This window comes from Cynocephalus volans, chromosome 4 (assembly GCF_027409185.1).
Source record: "Cynocephalus volans isolate mCynVol1 chromosome 4, mCynVol1.pri, whole genome shotgun sequence".
NCBI classification, from domain to species: Eukaryota; Metazoa; Chordata; class Mammalia; order Dermoptera; family Cynocephalidae; genus Cynocephalus; species Cynocephalus volans.
In genome coordinates, this window is record NC_084463.1 from 121,797,653 (window position 1) to 121,814,122 (window position 16,470).

The 16,470-nt window shown below is 34.6% G+C and overlaps 1 protein-coding gene across 1 annotated transcript in view; it reads left to right on the plus strand.

Annotated features, from left to right (window-relative positions):
* The window catches only part of ANO5 (anoctamin 5), an 88,799-nt gene that overhangs the window by 1,064 nt on the left and 71,265 nt on the right, over positions 1–16,470 (plus strand). Inside the window, exon 2 of the mRNA XM_063092798.1 lies at positions 13,324–13,370. Coding sequence (XP_062948868.1) covers positions 13,324–13,370 — 47 coding nt within the window. The remainder of the gene's footprint in view (positions 1–13,323; positions 13,371–16,470) is intronic.

The following is a 16,470-nucleotide window of genomic DNA, read 5'->3' on the forward strand; positions in this document are numbered from 1 at the left end:
GATACATGTGCACTTGGGAACGCTGCTGCTTTTAAAAAACAGCTTTCATTGAACCCGTTGAGAAATATTTGTGCGTTGTTTGCTAGGGCCTTTGCATAGACCCATATTCTGTGGATCTATTATAGTACACACATTTTCCTAAAAATGCACATATTTTTCTTCTTCTATCTCCAGGACCCTTAAAGACACTGTATTTTTAAATCATGTTTAACATTGGATCTAAACATGGAAAGTTTTTTAAAGTGATAAAGATCTGAGCGTAGTCCTATTGTTCAGTTCTCAAGGCACCAAGAAATACATTGCCATCTCCTCTCCCCCTTTAACAGCTTTTTTGAGATATAATCTACATACCATAAAATCCACCCATTTAAAGTATACAGTCCAGTGGATTTTACTATATTTACCATTTTGCAACCATAACCGTAATCTAGTTTTAGAACACTTTCATCATCTCAAACAGAAAGCTCTAAGGCAGTCACTCTATCATCCCACTGCCCATCCTTAGCTCCAGGCAGCCACTGATCTATTTACTGTCTCTATAGATTTGCCTAACTTCATATGTATAGAATCATACAATATGTGGTCTGTTGTAACTGGCTTCTTTTTCTTAACATACTATTTTTGAAGTTCATCCATGTTGTAGCTTGTATCAGTGCATCATTCCTTTTAATTGCTGAATAATGTTCCTTTGTAGAGATATTCCACACTTTATCCATTTATCAATCATTGGGCATTTGTGTTATTTACACCTGTTTTTGATACTGTGAACAATGCTGCTATGAACATTCGTGTACAAGTTTTTGTATGAACATGTTTTCACTTTTCTTGGGCACATGCTAAGGAGTGAAATTGCTGGATCATGTGCTAGCTCTATATTGAACATTTTGAGAAACCGTCAAACTGTTTTCTAAGTGTCTTCACCATTTTACATTCCTACCAGTCTAATTCCTCCATATCCTCACTAACACTTGTTATTGTCTTCTTTTTTATTACTGTATAGCCATCCGTATGGTATCTCAATGTGATTTTGACTTGCATTTCCCTAATGACTGTTTTTTCCTATGCTTATTGTTCATTCATATATCTTCTTTGGAGAAATGTCTATTTCAGATCCTTTGCCCATTTTAATTATTGAGTTATTCTTTTTATTATGGAGTTGTAAGAGTTCCTTATATATTCGGTATGCAAGTTCCTTATTAGATATATGATTAACAGGTATTTTCTCCCATTCTGTGAGTTTTCTTTTCATGTTCTTGATGGTGCCACTGAAGCATACCTTTTTCTAAAAAAATCAAAAATAATTTGAGGATAGAAGGAAATAAAGCTATTGAAAACTTTAAGCTTTGACTGTTGATTCTGCTAAGTGATATAATACATGTATTTGTTAGAGAAAATGATTAGTGTTCCATGGTGCAAAAGAAATCAAATGACTTTCAGAAGTATAAAATTGGAAGTCCCTTTCCATACATTTGGTGGTTTCCTCCTTTGCTGCGACTTACTTTCTATTGAAATTTCAGTAATCCAAAGATCTAAATAGTTTTTTTATTTTTTTTAATTTAAAGCATTCAGTCATTCCTTATAACCAGTCCTTCGGAAGTAAAACTATGTGAAGGTACAGAAATATATTCTGTATTGAAGAAGAAAAATGTGTATTATATAATGTTCTCTGTATAATGAAGAAAAATATTTCAACATTATAGAGATTGACTATTACCCTCTTTTAGTTATTTGAAGTATGATATAATTTAGCCTCAAGATGATTTTATTTTCTATAATCTATACTTAAAATAGTATTGCTTCAGTATGAAGTCGTGTGCATTATGAGTCCATCCCAGGAACTTTTTAGAACTTTTCCCAAAATGATTTCAGTTTTCCCTTTTCTTGGCAAAGGCCTTTGTAATTTATTTACAATCCCTCAAGTGATTAAAGCTATACCTCTAATTTAGGTGAAGGTGGGAGTAAAATATATTGATGGCTGGGTCTAATGACTGCATCCTGCTCAAATTCATATCTCCAGATTTGTTCATAGTTCCAGAACCCAAGCAGCAGAGAGGTGTGGCATTGGTGAGAACAGGACATAAAGAGCAGGATGGTTCAGGCCGCTTAGATGACTCTTATTTTTTTCAATGTTTCTATCAATTATTTTGCTGGGTTGATTTTACTGCACATTATTGAGACCTGTATTATTACTAGGGTTGTATAAAAAGTGCATTGTAATGAGGGTGTGTTTTTTAATTTGACCGTCCAGTGGGTTTTAGGAAGCCCACTTCCAGATATATTTCCTCCTGGAATTAAATGATACAGTTGTGAAAACAACAGTATTGGCTGAAGAAGGCTGAAAAATTCTAGATTTCATAGCATCAGTTTTCAGGAGCTATTTTCATTTCTGCATTTTAAAATATCAAAGGAATTTTTAGAATAAATTTACCCATACAGATAAGCCTCAATTTTGTATATTATATGTTTTCTGAATCACCTTTGGAGATTAAATATGGGAGGCTTAAATGATTGATTTACATGTGATAAGATTTCTTCCCAGGGAGAAAGTGTTAACATTTCATCTTTTACATATGCTAGTTAATGAGAAATTTCTAGGATTTATTACATTTCTCTGAGCCTATTTTCCTCATAATTGAACACATAAGTAATCAGTGATCTCCAATTGGCTATTTTTCTACAATCTACTAATTTTTAAAATGAAATTTTAACAGATAAGTGTATAGAACACTAAAATAGTTAAGTGAACAAACATTTAGTAAAACATCAGTGTTGCTGGAATGGGACTATTGACTATTTGACATTGTAAACAAGTTCTGATTTGAAATGTTCATTCTTTAGCAGGTTTATGATACAATCACCGTTAGAGAAGACAGTTTAAGGGGGTTAGCACTGGAAAAGGCCATTTAAAAGTTGAATGTAAGTTGCTTGTGTCTTTAGAGTTGCATTAAGCATTGTGTTTAACAAAACTACCTGTCCTGTAGTAATGTGAATATTTGATGCCATGTATTTTATTTTATGCTGCTGGTAGGAGTGTAAGTTGAGAAGACCATTTGGTAAATACAAGGGCTATTTTTAGGCTTTGGGTTTGCTGTGGTGTGTATTCTTAGTAATGTGCTTTCAGTGAAAACTCAAAGCTCAGTCTTTGAACTGGCTTTACTTTTAGTACATATTTGATGATTCTCCACAAAAATTGGTACCAAACATTTCATATCTGTGCTTTCTAGCCCACAGGAAGAGTATAATCATTTCCATTTATTTTAGAAGAAGTTGGAGGAGTAGCAAGAAGCTGATTCAGAGATATCGGCTTCTAACTCTGCCTGTTCAGACAGAGGCTTGGTGATTGTGCAGAGTTATAATCATCTTTACACTCTGAGTGAGTGTGAAAGTGTGTCTGAGTCTGTGGCATGTGCGAACATCAGATTGTGTGTGTACGTGTGTGAAAGAGAGCTAGTGAATAGTGAGTGTATTTCTGCTTTTCAGAAAAAGATGTAATTTACAAAGTGTGAGCCTGCTGGCTCTCAAGGTGTTTGCAGTCTTGGGGAGGGAGGTGTAATTGGGCTAGGTGCCCTGAGAGGGCTGCATTCAGGGTGGACAGGAACAGGTAAGAGGCAAACCCAGGGGACAGATGAGGTTTCAGGCAAGGCCTGAAAGGAAGATGTCTAAACTGACGTAATGTGAAAAATAAGCAAGAGTTAGCAAGGGACGAAAACAGTTGTTCGTTCTAGGGAAAGGAAGCAGCAATTTTAAAGAGTGAAGTGTGAGAAGAAAACTAGTAATAGATAGGAGGTAATCTGGAGGATTTGTATTGTTTTCTTTTCCACATTCTCAGATAAGTGCATTGAGTCAAGTTCTGATATCAGTTTGAATTTTTTTTTTTTTTTTTTTTACCAGTTTTTGGGGTTTTTTTGGCAGCTGGCCTTTACAGGTATCAAACCCTGGACCTTGGTGTTAAGAGCACCATGCTCTTACCAACACCTGGTTGTTTTATGTTAAACTGAGCAAAAATGATTAGGAAAAGGAGGGGTTTTTTCAACCTTCTCCTTATAAAAATGGAATTATAAAATACTCTATAAATCTAGCTTAAGGCTTGCACTTATTTGATTGTTCTGTGCCTGGAACTACGTTTTGTTTAATGTATTGTTCTTCTACATAATAGTGACTGCTTTGGTCCTCAAGAACATAAAATCTTGCCTAAGTCAGTGCTCAAGTACCATACCTTGAGAGAGAAAACATGTATTTCTTAGAATCCTATTCGTTATCTATTCATTATAAGGGCATGCTAAAATTGATATCCTTTTCATTGACAAATCCAGTAAGAGATAGTCAGGACATTGTGGAATTTGGACCTGTACATCTAGGCGGCATTCACAGGTAAAACTTTTTGTTGATGGTACTGTATGATGTTTTATATTTTTCAAAGCATTTTTATTTATAATCTTATCTTTTTCACGAGAAAGCCTGTATTCAGAAATGTTAAGTGACATAGCTGCAGTTGATTAGTTTTCATGCTTTGCTTACAATAAGTATTAGCATTTTGAGAACAGATCCTAAGATCTGAATACAGAAGGAATTCTTTCAACCTTATTCTGATTCTTTTAAAATTAGCCCAAGGAATTTACAAAAGTTTTGAAAATTAACAATGGAATAAAATATATCCTAATAACGACATCAGCAAGAATAACATTCATTGACCTCCCATGTGCTAAGTTCATGCATTATCTCATTTAATGCACACACAGTTTATGGGATAGACATGACATTTATATGGTAGTTGAGAACTTTGAATTTATGTTGTACTCGTGCAAGGGAGGCTAGGAAACATTTTGTTTTGTTTTGTTTTGTTTGCTTGAGCACATTGATTCTACATTTAATTACGGTCCTGTTAGGAAAGGATATTTATGGGCAGCCATCAGCCTCTGCTGCGTTATTTGCCCACCAAGAACAATCTTCCTCATTTTATTAATTGGCATCTTGTATTGCTCAAGCCTAGGAGTTTTCAGTCCTCTTTGTCCCTCAAACTTCTACATCTGAAATTTGGTAATAATTTGCTTCAAATTTTTTCTCAGATTAAGTGTAATCATCTATGTATCTTCACATGCACTGCGCCATCTCCAGTCCAGACCATCACTATCTCTCTTGTGGTTCATTGCAGCCGTCTCATAATTTGTCTCCTTCCTCCATTCTTGCTTTCTTTCAACCCATTCTCCACTCAGAAGCTAGTGCTTTTCAATAAATCTACATGTAAGTACAGTTTAAAGACTCTTTCGTGGCCTGTTCATTCACAAAAAAAATCTAGACTCATTCACAAGGCATACAGACTCCACAGACTGTCCTCTCCATACCTCTTCAAAGTCTTATTATGCCCCTCTTGTCTTGCTCTTGTCTAGCCTGACCTTCCTTTACTTCTCTGAACACTTCAAACTGTTCCACCTCAGAGACTTTATATGTTCTCACTTGTTGCATTTTCTCAACCTTCAGATCTTAGTATAAATATAACTTCCTGAAAAAGATTTTCTGAGGTCCTCATCTATGTGTTACTCTTTCTCTCTCTCTAAACCCTTTTTGTCTTCTTTATAGCGTTTATCACAGTGTTTTGTCTTTTCCTCTACAGAACTGTAAATTTTTTAACAGTAGTCAACAAATGTTAGCCATTGTTATCACCATTATTATTATTATTATTAATTATTATTACATTAATGAACAATGTCAAGAACTGGAAAGGTCTGAGATTTTACTGTTCTTGGAAGTTAACAAAGTTGCCTATCACAGATTAATGGATATTGGTAGAAGACAGGAGACACCGGATCAGAGACAAAGGATAGTTATTATTCACAGCATTAACAGCAGCCAGAGTGGCAGCGTTTTATGCTGGTTTCCTAAGCCCATGTTGCCACGGTCAATACAAACAGAGGTAGATGGTAACTGTGTATGCAGTGGGTTGCAATATAGAAGATCAGCTCTGGGCTTAGGGAACCTGAGTGTTTTATATTGGTCAGTAATGATGCTTCCCTTTGCTCTTCAGGAAAACACTACCCCAGTCTTCCAAGACTGTAAGCAAGCCTGCCCTTTACTCCAGAAGGGTACACCATCTCTATCTTCCAAAGCTATCTATCAGAATCCTTGAAAAGATAGTCCAACACAAAGGCAGTCAGTGTCTTGCTTGCAAGATGTGCAGAAACGTGAGAGACCCAAGGAGAACTGTTTCCCAGCAATATCTTCCCTTAAGTATTCATTCCTTAGACACACTTTGGTTTTGCATAGTTAATTTCAATAGTTGGAATATTACAGTTTCTGCCTTATTTGCTAAATGGTATTCTTTACAGAGTCATCCATGTTTTTGTATACAGCGGGTCTTCAAAAGTTCATGGAAAAACTTGTATTATCTTTTAATTCAATTTTTTAATGAAATTTTTGAAGTTCTCTTGTATAAATATAATTCATTCATTTTTGTTGCTAAAACATTGTATTTATTCATTCTACTATTTCTGGATATTTGAGATGTTTTGAGTTTGTTATTTATTCCTAGACAATACTGTTCTGATATTCTTGTACCGTCCTATAGTGCCCTGGTGCATGTATTTTTATAGGGTTTATGCTTAAGATAGTAATTTTCAAACTTTATACTCTTAAAATTTAAGAATCTCTTTGTTTATGTGAGTTATATCTATTGTTATTAGAAATTAAAGAAGAAACATTTTGAAGTTAATTCATTAAAAATAAAAATAAATCCATTCTACATTAACGTAAATAACCCCTTTTTATGGAAATAGCTATATTTTCCAAAACAAAACAAATTTAGTTATGAATGACATTGTTCTACTTTTTTGAAAATCTCTTTAATTTCTAGCCTAATAGAAGATAGTAAGATTCTGACATCTGCCTTTACATTCAGTCTGTTTTGAAACGTTGTTTTGGTTGAAGCGTATGAAGAAAATCTGGCCTCTTGCAGGTATATAGTTGAAAGGAGAGGATAATTTTAAGGGCTTTCAAATAATTATGGATATTCTACTTTGATGTTGCACAAAAATTCAACTAAAATAGATTCTTAAAGGATAGATGTTATGTGGAACCATCTAAATGAACTTTTCATTCACTGCTGCATTAAAATCCATTGTTCTGTCTGACCATATATGTCTGCCAGCCATACTTTCAATTAAAGTCATGTTCCGTGAAAAACCCAAGGTACTTTGGAATGCAGAGCAGCAGTGCTTCATTCATACTTCCCATTTCTCTATAGATTACTAAAATGATGTGTATTTGTAACCAAGATTTAGTAACATTAATACTTTTTTCTGTTTCATCCGAGGCATTTTTAGGTTAAAATGGATTTTTTTTTTTTTTTTTTGGTGGCTGGCCAGTGTGGGCATCCGAACCCTTGACACGCTCTAACCAACTGAGCTAACTGGCCAGCCCTAAACTGTATTTTTGTTTCTTCCTTTTACTGAGAGTGCATGGTGGTGGAGAATACAATGACTACTAGTATACTTTGATGCCATTGCCTCGATTTGTGTGACAGTACCAGCAGTTTTACTCCACCGTTTTTGTACCAGCAGTGCAAATGTCAACAGAATGAATAAGGCAAATAAGGTATTAATATTTCCCTAGAAAAATCTAATCTTGACAGGGGTTGGCAGACCATTCTTTGAAAATTGCTGACATAGGGTATGAATTGTCAACGAGAAGGGAAGAGAGAGCAAGAGCGAAAGAGAGAGAATAATTTTAATAGGTACTGCTGAACAGTTTTCCAAAGTGGTTGTGCCACTTTACACTTTACACTCCCATCAGCAATGTATGAGAGTTATTGTTGCCACATCCTTGACGACACTTAGTATTTGTTGGATTTTAAAAATTTTGCCCAGCTGAAGAGTGTTTAAATGGTATCTCATTGTGGGTAAATTTCCATTTCCTGTGACAAATGAGATTGGTTATCTTTTCATATATTTATTGGTGTTTGGATTTCTTTGTTCGTGAAGTATCGGGTCAAATTTTTTCCCCCATTTAAAAAAATATATTTCTTTCTGTTCTGTAGCAGTTCTGCACATATTGAGAATGAATCCTTTGTCATATATGCTTCTCATGTTTGGTAGTGTTAAATAAAAAATTATAGGAGGCCATTATATTGGACTAAGTTCCTACACTAGGCCCCAAAACACCAGACAAAAATTCAAAATGGAGCCACCCCTGCTAAGTTCTGTGGCACATAGGCTGTGGTCTAACCTTCCCAGAAAACAGGAGAGAAAGATAACAGCCAGTTTCCCAAACAGGCCAGTTTAAATCTTCAATAGGCATGGTGAAGTTCCCTCTGCTTTAATACACAGAAGAGATAGCATGACCCAATGTTAACTAATCAATTATTTTTCTATTGTTCTGTCTCCCTGTCCCTACCTTACAAGGAAAATAACTTTGAAATGACCAGTCTGCCTTTTTTTTTCTTTGTCTTTGCTTTCTTCAGCCTTTTCTGTCTGTAAAACCAACCTCCCCTGCTTGGCTCATTGGAAACTTATTCTATTTTATGGAATGACGTGTTTTCCAATTCTAGAACTGCAATAGCCAATTGAGGTATTTAACTAAATTTGTTGTAATTTTGCCCTTTAATAGTAGTTTTCTTTTTCACTTTTTTTTTTTGGAAGCTACCTGGTAGAGGCCTTTTCACTCTTGATGGTTCCTTTTATGAAGAGCAGTTTTTAACTTTTAGTATAGTCAAATTTGTCATCTTTCATTTATGGTTGGCTTATTTTGTCCTTCCTAGACAGAAATATTTTTCTACTCTGAAGTCATTAAAATAGTCTCCTCTATTCTATTTTATTGTTTTGTCTTTCATATATAGGTATATTTGCCATTTGGAATTGATTTTGTGTATAGCATGTGTTAGGGGGTCCAATTTTCGTTTATTTTTTCGTTCAAACAGGTATCTAATTGTCTCAATCTTTTAGTGAAAAGTCTAACCTATTGTCAATAATCAACATTTTCACCTTTGTCAAGTTGCTATAAATGTGAGGATCTGTTTCTGGGTTCTCTGTTCTTCTAATACTATTCTGTGTTGTTACGAATATGTGGGTTATTCTAAGCTCTTTGTATTTCCTTAAAAAATTTGAAAATTGTTTTTCTCACATCCTTTCCTAAAACCTGGTTGACATTTTGATTGTGATTAAATTAAGCCAATAGATTAATTGAGGGAACATTTCATCCTCATAATATTATGTTTCCCAATACATGAACTTGATATATGCCTCCATACTCTTTCACAGGGTTAGATTTATTGACTTTGATTATATTTGGATAAAAGTATGTGTTGTGATTTAAGAAAAATATATGATTTAATATACATAGTGTGAAGGACAACATTGAGAGTATGGGAGAGACTAGTTCAAAAATTATTTTAATAAATATAAATTCATTTTTAATCAAAGGAAACATGTATTTGGATTTTTTAAATGGCAGAGTATTCAAATAGGACTTAAGTACCCAGCTGACTTTATATTTACAAGGGTACTTCAAAAAGTTTGTGGAAAAATAGAATTGGAAGAAAATACAAATCTTTCCATGAACTTTTTGAAGACCACTTGTACTTTGTGTTCCCTCAGCACATATCTACATCTCTGGAAAAATCTCTTAAAGATAAGTATATCACCATTCCAAAGAGGGGCTATATGTTTATTGTAATAAATTATTTTGTTTATCTACATTGTCATTTCACAGCTGCTTTAAAGATTGCCTAGTCTAATAGTTTGAGTCAAAATTTGTCTAAAACTCTTAAAGATGATAGAAATATTTCTTTCTTAGTATATACAATTAAATATACTTTGGACTTTTTTTAAGTCACACTAGAAGAGAAAAGACAATGGAGCATTGCCTTCCAATTTATGAATGAAAATGGATATGTCCTTTTCCATTTGGGTGATTAACAAGGAAACATGATGTTTGTTGGGAGAAAAATGAGATACATTTCTAAAAAGCCGTTGTTTAATGTAAGAGGTTTGGGCTGGCTGGTTTTTTCACCAAGTAGAGTGTGGTGCTGTACCAAGGTCAAGGGTTTGTATCCTCTTACAGGTCAACCACCAAACCAAACCAAACAAAACCAAACAAAACACAAAAGATAATATAGGAAGTTTTATGAAGCATTGTTTTGGTGTCTCAGTTTTATTTTGACATTCTGATGTTCTCTGCACCAAGAAAAACAAAATGATCATTTTATATTAAGAGTGTTTTCACAAAGATAAACTCAGCAAGGACTACCAGTCAGTGTATTTTTCTCTCCTTAACGATGATATTGCAGTGCTTACTAAGTTAAAACAAGTCAACCTAGAAGGTGTTGTACTAAGTGGAGTGCAATTTAAACTATCTTGATACTCATCTTGCTGCTTAATGCTTATAATGTGTAGTTTTCTGTACTGTTATTGCCTTGACTTCCTCTATCCTTCTCTATTTAGGAAAATTTGTCACAGTCACTTGAAGCTTCCTGAGTTGCCATAACTTGGCCAAGGGAATAGTGGTAAGGGTTGTCAGAAACCCCACAGCTCTAAGTGTTTTTTGATAGCGTCTTTAGATTTTTCTCTATATAGGATCGGGTCATCTGCAAACAGGGACAGTTTGACTCTGTCTTTTCCAATCTGGATGCCCTTTATTTCTTTCTCTTCCCTGATTGTTCTGGCTAGTACTTCCAACACTATGTTAAATAGGAGTGGTGAGAGTGGGCATCCTTGTCTTGTTATCATTCTGAAAGCTTTTTCCCCTTTCAGGATGATATTGGTGGTAGGTTTGTCATATGTGGCTTTTAGTGTATTGAGCTATTTTCCTTCTATACCTAATTTGCTGAGTCTTTATCATGAAAGGATGTTGAATTTTGTTAAATGCTTTTTCTGTGTCTATTAAGATAATTATATGGTTTTTGTCCTTGATTTTGTTGATGTGACGTATCACATGTATAGATTTGCATATGTTGAACCAGCCTTGCATCTCTGGGGTGAATCCCACTTAATCATGGTGTATAATTTTTTTTTTGATGTGGTGTTGTATTCTATTTGTCAGTATTTTGTTGAGGATTTTTGCATCTATCTTCATCAAAGATATTGATCTAAGTTTTCTTTTTTTGTTGTATCTCTGTCTGGTTTTGGTATCAGGGTGATTCTGGCCTCATAGAATCAGTTTGGGAGGATGACCTCTGTTTCAATTTTTTGGAATAGTCTGCAGAAATTTGGTATTAATTCCTCTTTAAAGGTTTGGTAGAATTCAGCAGTGAAGCCATCCAGTCCTGGGCTTTTCTTTGCTGTGAGACTGCTGATAACTACTTCAATTTTGTTGCTTGTTATTGGTCTGCTCAAGTTTTCTGTTTCTTCTTGATTTAGTCTTAGCAGTTTGTATGTGTCCAGAAACTTATCCATTTCCTCCAGGTTTTCAAGTTTGTTGTCAGATAGTTGTTTATAATAGTCTTTAATGATTCTTTGTGTTTGTGTGGTATCAGTTGTAATGTCTCCTTTTCATTTCTAATTTTTGTTATTTGGGTCTTCTCTCTCCTTTTTTAGTTAGTTTAGGTAATTGTAGGCTGTGGAAAGATGAAATCAAATTGCCTTCTTTAGGATCCTAATGAGCTTAATTCAATTTACCTTAACCAATAATTAGTTTCCCTTTACATTAAAGAGGACATAAGTTGTTTGTCCTATGTAAAATAGATGATATCCCTTCAAGTAAGTTATTTAAGAGCTCAAATGCTCTTGACATAGAACATTGACTTTGTATCAGGCTTCTCAAATGAGTCACATCAAAAGTTGCCTTTTGCTTGGCCTCTTAGGGTAGTTATGTTATCAAAATATCCACACCAAACCCAGAATAGCAAACTGCTGTTGTTAAGCAACAAATCACATAGAATCAGAGCGGGTTGAAACCTTATGAATCATTTTGTTCAGAGATTGCAAACTGGTTACCTGCCAGCAGAATCTAGTACAAAGGAGTTTATTTGGGCCATTCTAGTATTAAAAAAAATAGGCTAACATTTAAAAATTGGATTATTTCACGTAAACAAACAAACAAAAAATACCGGTAAAGATTATCTTTAAAAATCAGAAGCTCCGTGGAGTCTGGGGCCATATTCTCGCATGATGACAGTTAATTAGAGCTGAGTAACCTCTATCATGTCTTCTCCTTGTTCTCAACATTCATTCGGTGCAGACATTTGCATTTCAATAATCTTGACCCTTATGGAAATTTGAATTTGAGACTCCTGACCTAAACTCTCTTACTTTATGTACTAAAATCCTGACTCCTGGAAATGTTAAGTAACTTGCCAAAGGCCACACAACTAACTCTCATTACAAGTAAGTGAAAAATTCTGTGTAAAGTACTTAGCAGAGTTCCCGGTGCATGGCAAGTTCTCAACATAGTTTAGCTTATCATTTGTGGCAACAGTGATAAAAGAACTTGGCTCACTGGGTTGCTCATTCAATCTTTCAATAAATGTTTATCAAGCAACTTTCATTTGCCAGTGAGTATGCTACAAGAACAAAATAGACATTGTGCCCACTGATCAAGAACTTACAGTAGTTTTAGGGAAAAATGATATTAATCAAAAAGTACACATATTCACATAAAATTGAATCTCTGACAAGTGCCAGCCATTAAGTAGAGGTACATAAGATGATTTGAACTAGACAGATAGGTGAGAGAAGTCTTCCCTGGGGAGAAAGTGACTTTTAAGGTGGTATCTGAAGGATGTGAGGAAATACCTAGGAGAAGGTGTGGAGAGAGAGCATTCCTTAAAGAGGACTAATTATGTGTTAAGGCCACAAAGAGTGAACATGGAACTGAAAAAAGGTACAAGGGGCTGAAAGAAGAATAGTGGGCTGAACTTAAGAGAGCAAGGGAATGAGGCTGGAGAGGTAGGTTTGTTTTAGTTAATTTTAAAGAGTTTTGCTAATCTGCCAAAGTAAAAAAAATCATATCGAGAATGATCCCTGTCTTTTTCTGTCAAAGCTATGGCCCATGCATCTCCTTTTTAAAATAAAATAAAATAATAAATAAAATAGATATTGCTTACCAAACATTATTTATTTCCACATATAGCCTTGTTTTAACAAATGAATAGGCAAAAAATAAATATTTCTCTGTAGAAAACATTGGACATTACCCCCAGCTGACTCATAGTAGTTGAATTTGTGTCAATTAAATATTAAATAACATAGCTCTGGGAAGATTTTGTACTTTTTCTTCCAGTATTTTTTCTTTGGATTTGTTTGTTTGTTGATTCCTGTTTCTCCACATGCAGACTTTTGAACATGTTCTGTTCGGTTGACCAGTTTAACATGTATTTCTCTCTCTTATTGCATTTAGGGAAAGGATCCAGTAGAGATCCATGCTATGATTTCCCGATGAGTGAGGTAAGCTAAATACATGTGTATTAGCTTCTCTATAAATCAGAACAAAAGAATCAAGGAAAGGTTAGAAACGAACTTCATATGAATAATTAAGTCTTCATTTCATGCTCTATTTTGTCCTATATATTTATTTATTTTTTAGTATTTATTTTTTAGTAAATAAAGCAAATTTCATCTTTTATGCAGATTTGATATGGGATCTTTCTAGATGTTATATGCAGATTTCATGTTTTATGCAGATTTAATATGGGATCTTTGTATATGTTATAAGGGAACAAACATAAGTTTGAATTTGCTTTGAGGCTCCCTGTGAAATAAATTCAGATGTATGCTGAGTCTTGATATGCAAGATAATAGTGTTTGGCTTAACACTTTGCTAGAGTGTAATGCAGGTATAATATGTGAGGTCTTTTTATGTTAAGGTTTTTAGCATGTAATTAATACTTATGGATGACAACACTGGGGTTTAAGTGACTTAATCTAAATTAAGTAAACATACTAAATAGAGCAATAAATAATAAAATTAAATACAACTTGTAAAAACAGAGAATTCTTTTAACCAAAGGCCTTATATTATTTACACGAGGGGAACTCAGAAAAGTTCGTGGAAAAATGTAATTAAAAGATAAAAATAAAAAATATAAGCTTTATTTCTCAATATAAGCTGTATCACATTCAAGACATTTTTGTAAGTGATGATAAAAGTCATTTATTTATTTATTTGGCAGCTGGCCAATACAAGAATCGAACACTGGACCTTGGTGTTCTCAGCACCATTGTCTAACCAACTGACCTAACCATCCAATCCTGATACCAGTCATTTAGTCCATCCCTAAATCACTGGGACTTTAACTGTGTGAGAGCAGTCTTTTTTACCTTATTAATGGAAGAAAAATGGGTGCCCTTTAAGGATGTTTTTAACATTAGGAAACAAAAAGAAGTCAGAAGAGCCAAACAGGTCTATAAGGTGGGTGCCTTATAATTTCCCATTAAAATTCTTGCAAAATTGCCCTTGTTTGATGAGAAGAATAAGAAGGAGCATTGTCATGATAGAGAAGGACTTCCTGGCGAAGCTTTTCCAGGTGTTTTCTGCTAACGCTTTGGCTAACTTTCTCTAAACACTATCATGATAAGCAAATGTTATTGTTCTTTGTCCCTCCAGAAAATCAACAAGCAGAATGCCTTGAGCATCCCAAAAAACTGTTGCCATGACCTTTGCTTTTGACCAGTCCACTTTTGCTTTGACTAGGCCAGTTCCATCTTGTGGTAGCCATTATTTTGATTGTGTTTTGTCTTCAGGAACAAATTATCTATTTGTAAACAGCTGATTTCTTTGGGGCATTGTCCCCATAAGCTTTTCAAATAGCAGCAATGATTTCACCATTCTTCCACCTAAGCTTTCCCATAAATTTGATGTTTGTTCTTGCTTCAATTTTAGTAGAATTTAGGTTGCTCTGAGAGGGGTTCTTTTTAAGCTGATGTCTTATCCTATTTAGTTCCTCAAACTAGATCTTGTTCAGACATCATAACAAACTAATCTGAGTTTATTTTGGTGCAAAAAACTTTGCAATCCGTGAAGAGTTTTTTTTCATAATATCCATTTTCCATGACGTTTTTGAAGACCTGTAGTATAAACATTCAAAAAGATGCTAACAATTTAGATTGTTTTTATATTGAGCATAAGCATTTTAGAAGTACTTAATAAAATAATCTTTCTGGTAAGCTCTAGCTGATTCAGAACTTTGTGAGTGACTCTCACACAGGTAGATATCCTTGAAATGGGTTAGGGGTGTCCGACCAGATATAAACAGGGTCTTTAAAAAAAGATTTCTGGGAATGACTGAAATTCCCACCCAGAGAACCACATTCTTCCAGAACAGGTTGGTTGTGTGCTAGATGGCTGTTGACTTAATATTCCCAGAAGTTCTAGGATTCTGTTAAAAGCTCAGTGACCAGAATGTTGGGACTATGAAGAACAATTTAGTGCAGTGATTTTTACAGTGTAGTTTGCAGACCACCTGAATAATTATATGAAAAATTTCTTTAAAATGCAGACTCTTGTGCCCAAACTCAGCCTATTAATCAGTGTCTTTGGGGATAAGGTTGAGGAAGTCATGATTTAAAAAAAAAAACCTCAGGTGATTCCTGTTGCCACTAAAGTTTGGAAACCACTGTCATAAAGCAGCTAACAACTGAAGTGATGTAACGTGGCACAGAGGACATATTTACTAAGTGAATCAAGCTATACAGAGTGGGAGAAATATTTGCACATCATATATGTGACAATGGACTTGTATCTGTGGTATATAAAGAACCTACAAAATTCAATATTAAAAAAAAAACCCAAGTGGAAAATGGACAAAATACATGATGGAACATTTCACTGAAGAGAATATATGGATGGCAGATAAGCACATGAAAAAATGTCCAATATCACCAGCCACTAGGGAAATGCAAAGTAAGACCAAAGACAGATATTGCTGTATACCTATTAGAACAGCTAAGATAGAAAATAGTGGCAATGGAGTTACTGGGGAGGATGCAGAGAAGCCAGATCTCGCATACATTACTGATGGGAAGAGAAAATGGGACAGTCGCTTTTGAAAACTGTCGAGGAGCTTCTCACCTAAATATATACTTACCATGCGACTTGGGTAATCATACTCTTGGGCATTTATCCCACAGAAATGAAAACATATTCACACAAAAACCTGTACACAAATGTTCGTAGGAGCTTTACTTGTCGTACCCGAAAGTGGAAACAACCCAAAAGTCCTACAGTAAGAGAATGATTAAACAAACTGGCACAGTCTTACCATGGACTACTACCCATCAATAAAAAGGAACAAACTATTGATAAACACAACTTGGATTGATCTCCAGGGCATATGCTGAGCGGAAAAGAAAAAACAAAAAACACTCTTGACAGAGATTTCAGACAATATTATAAAGATGGAAGACAAATTAGTGTTGCTAGGGGATGTGAATGTTGATCGAAAGGAAAGTGGACATAAATTAAAGGGGTAGCATACGGGAGATCTTTGTGGATGGAATACCTCTATATCTTGATTGCGTTGGTTCCTACACAAATGTACAAATATGA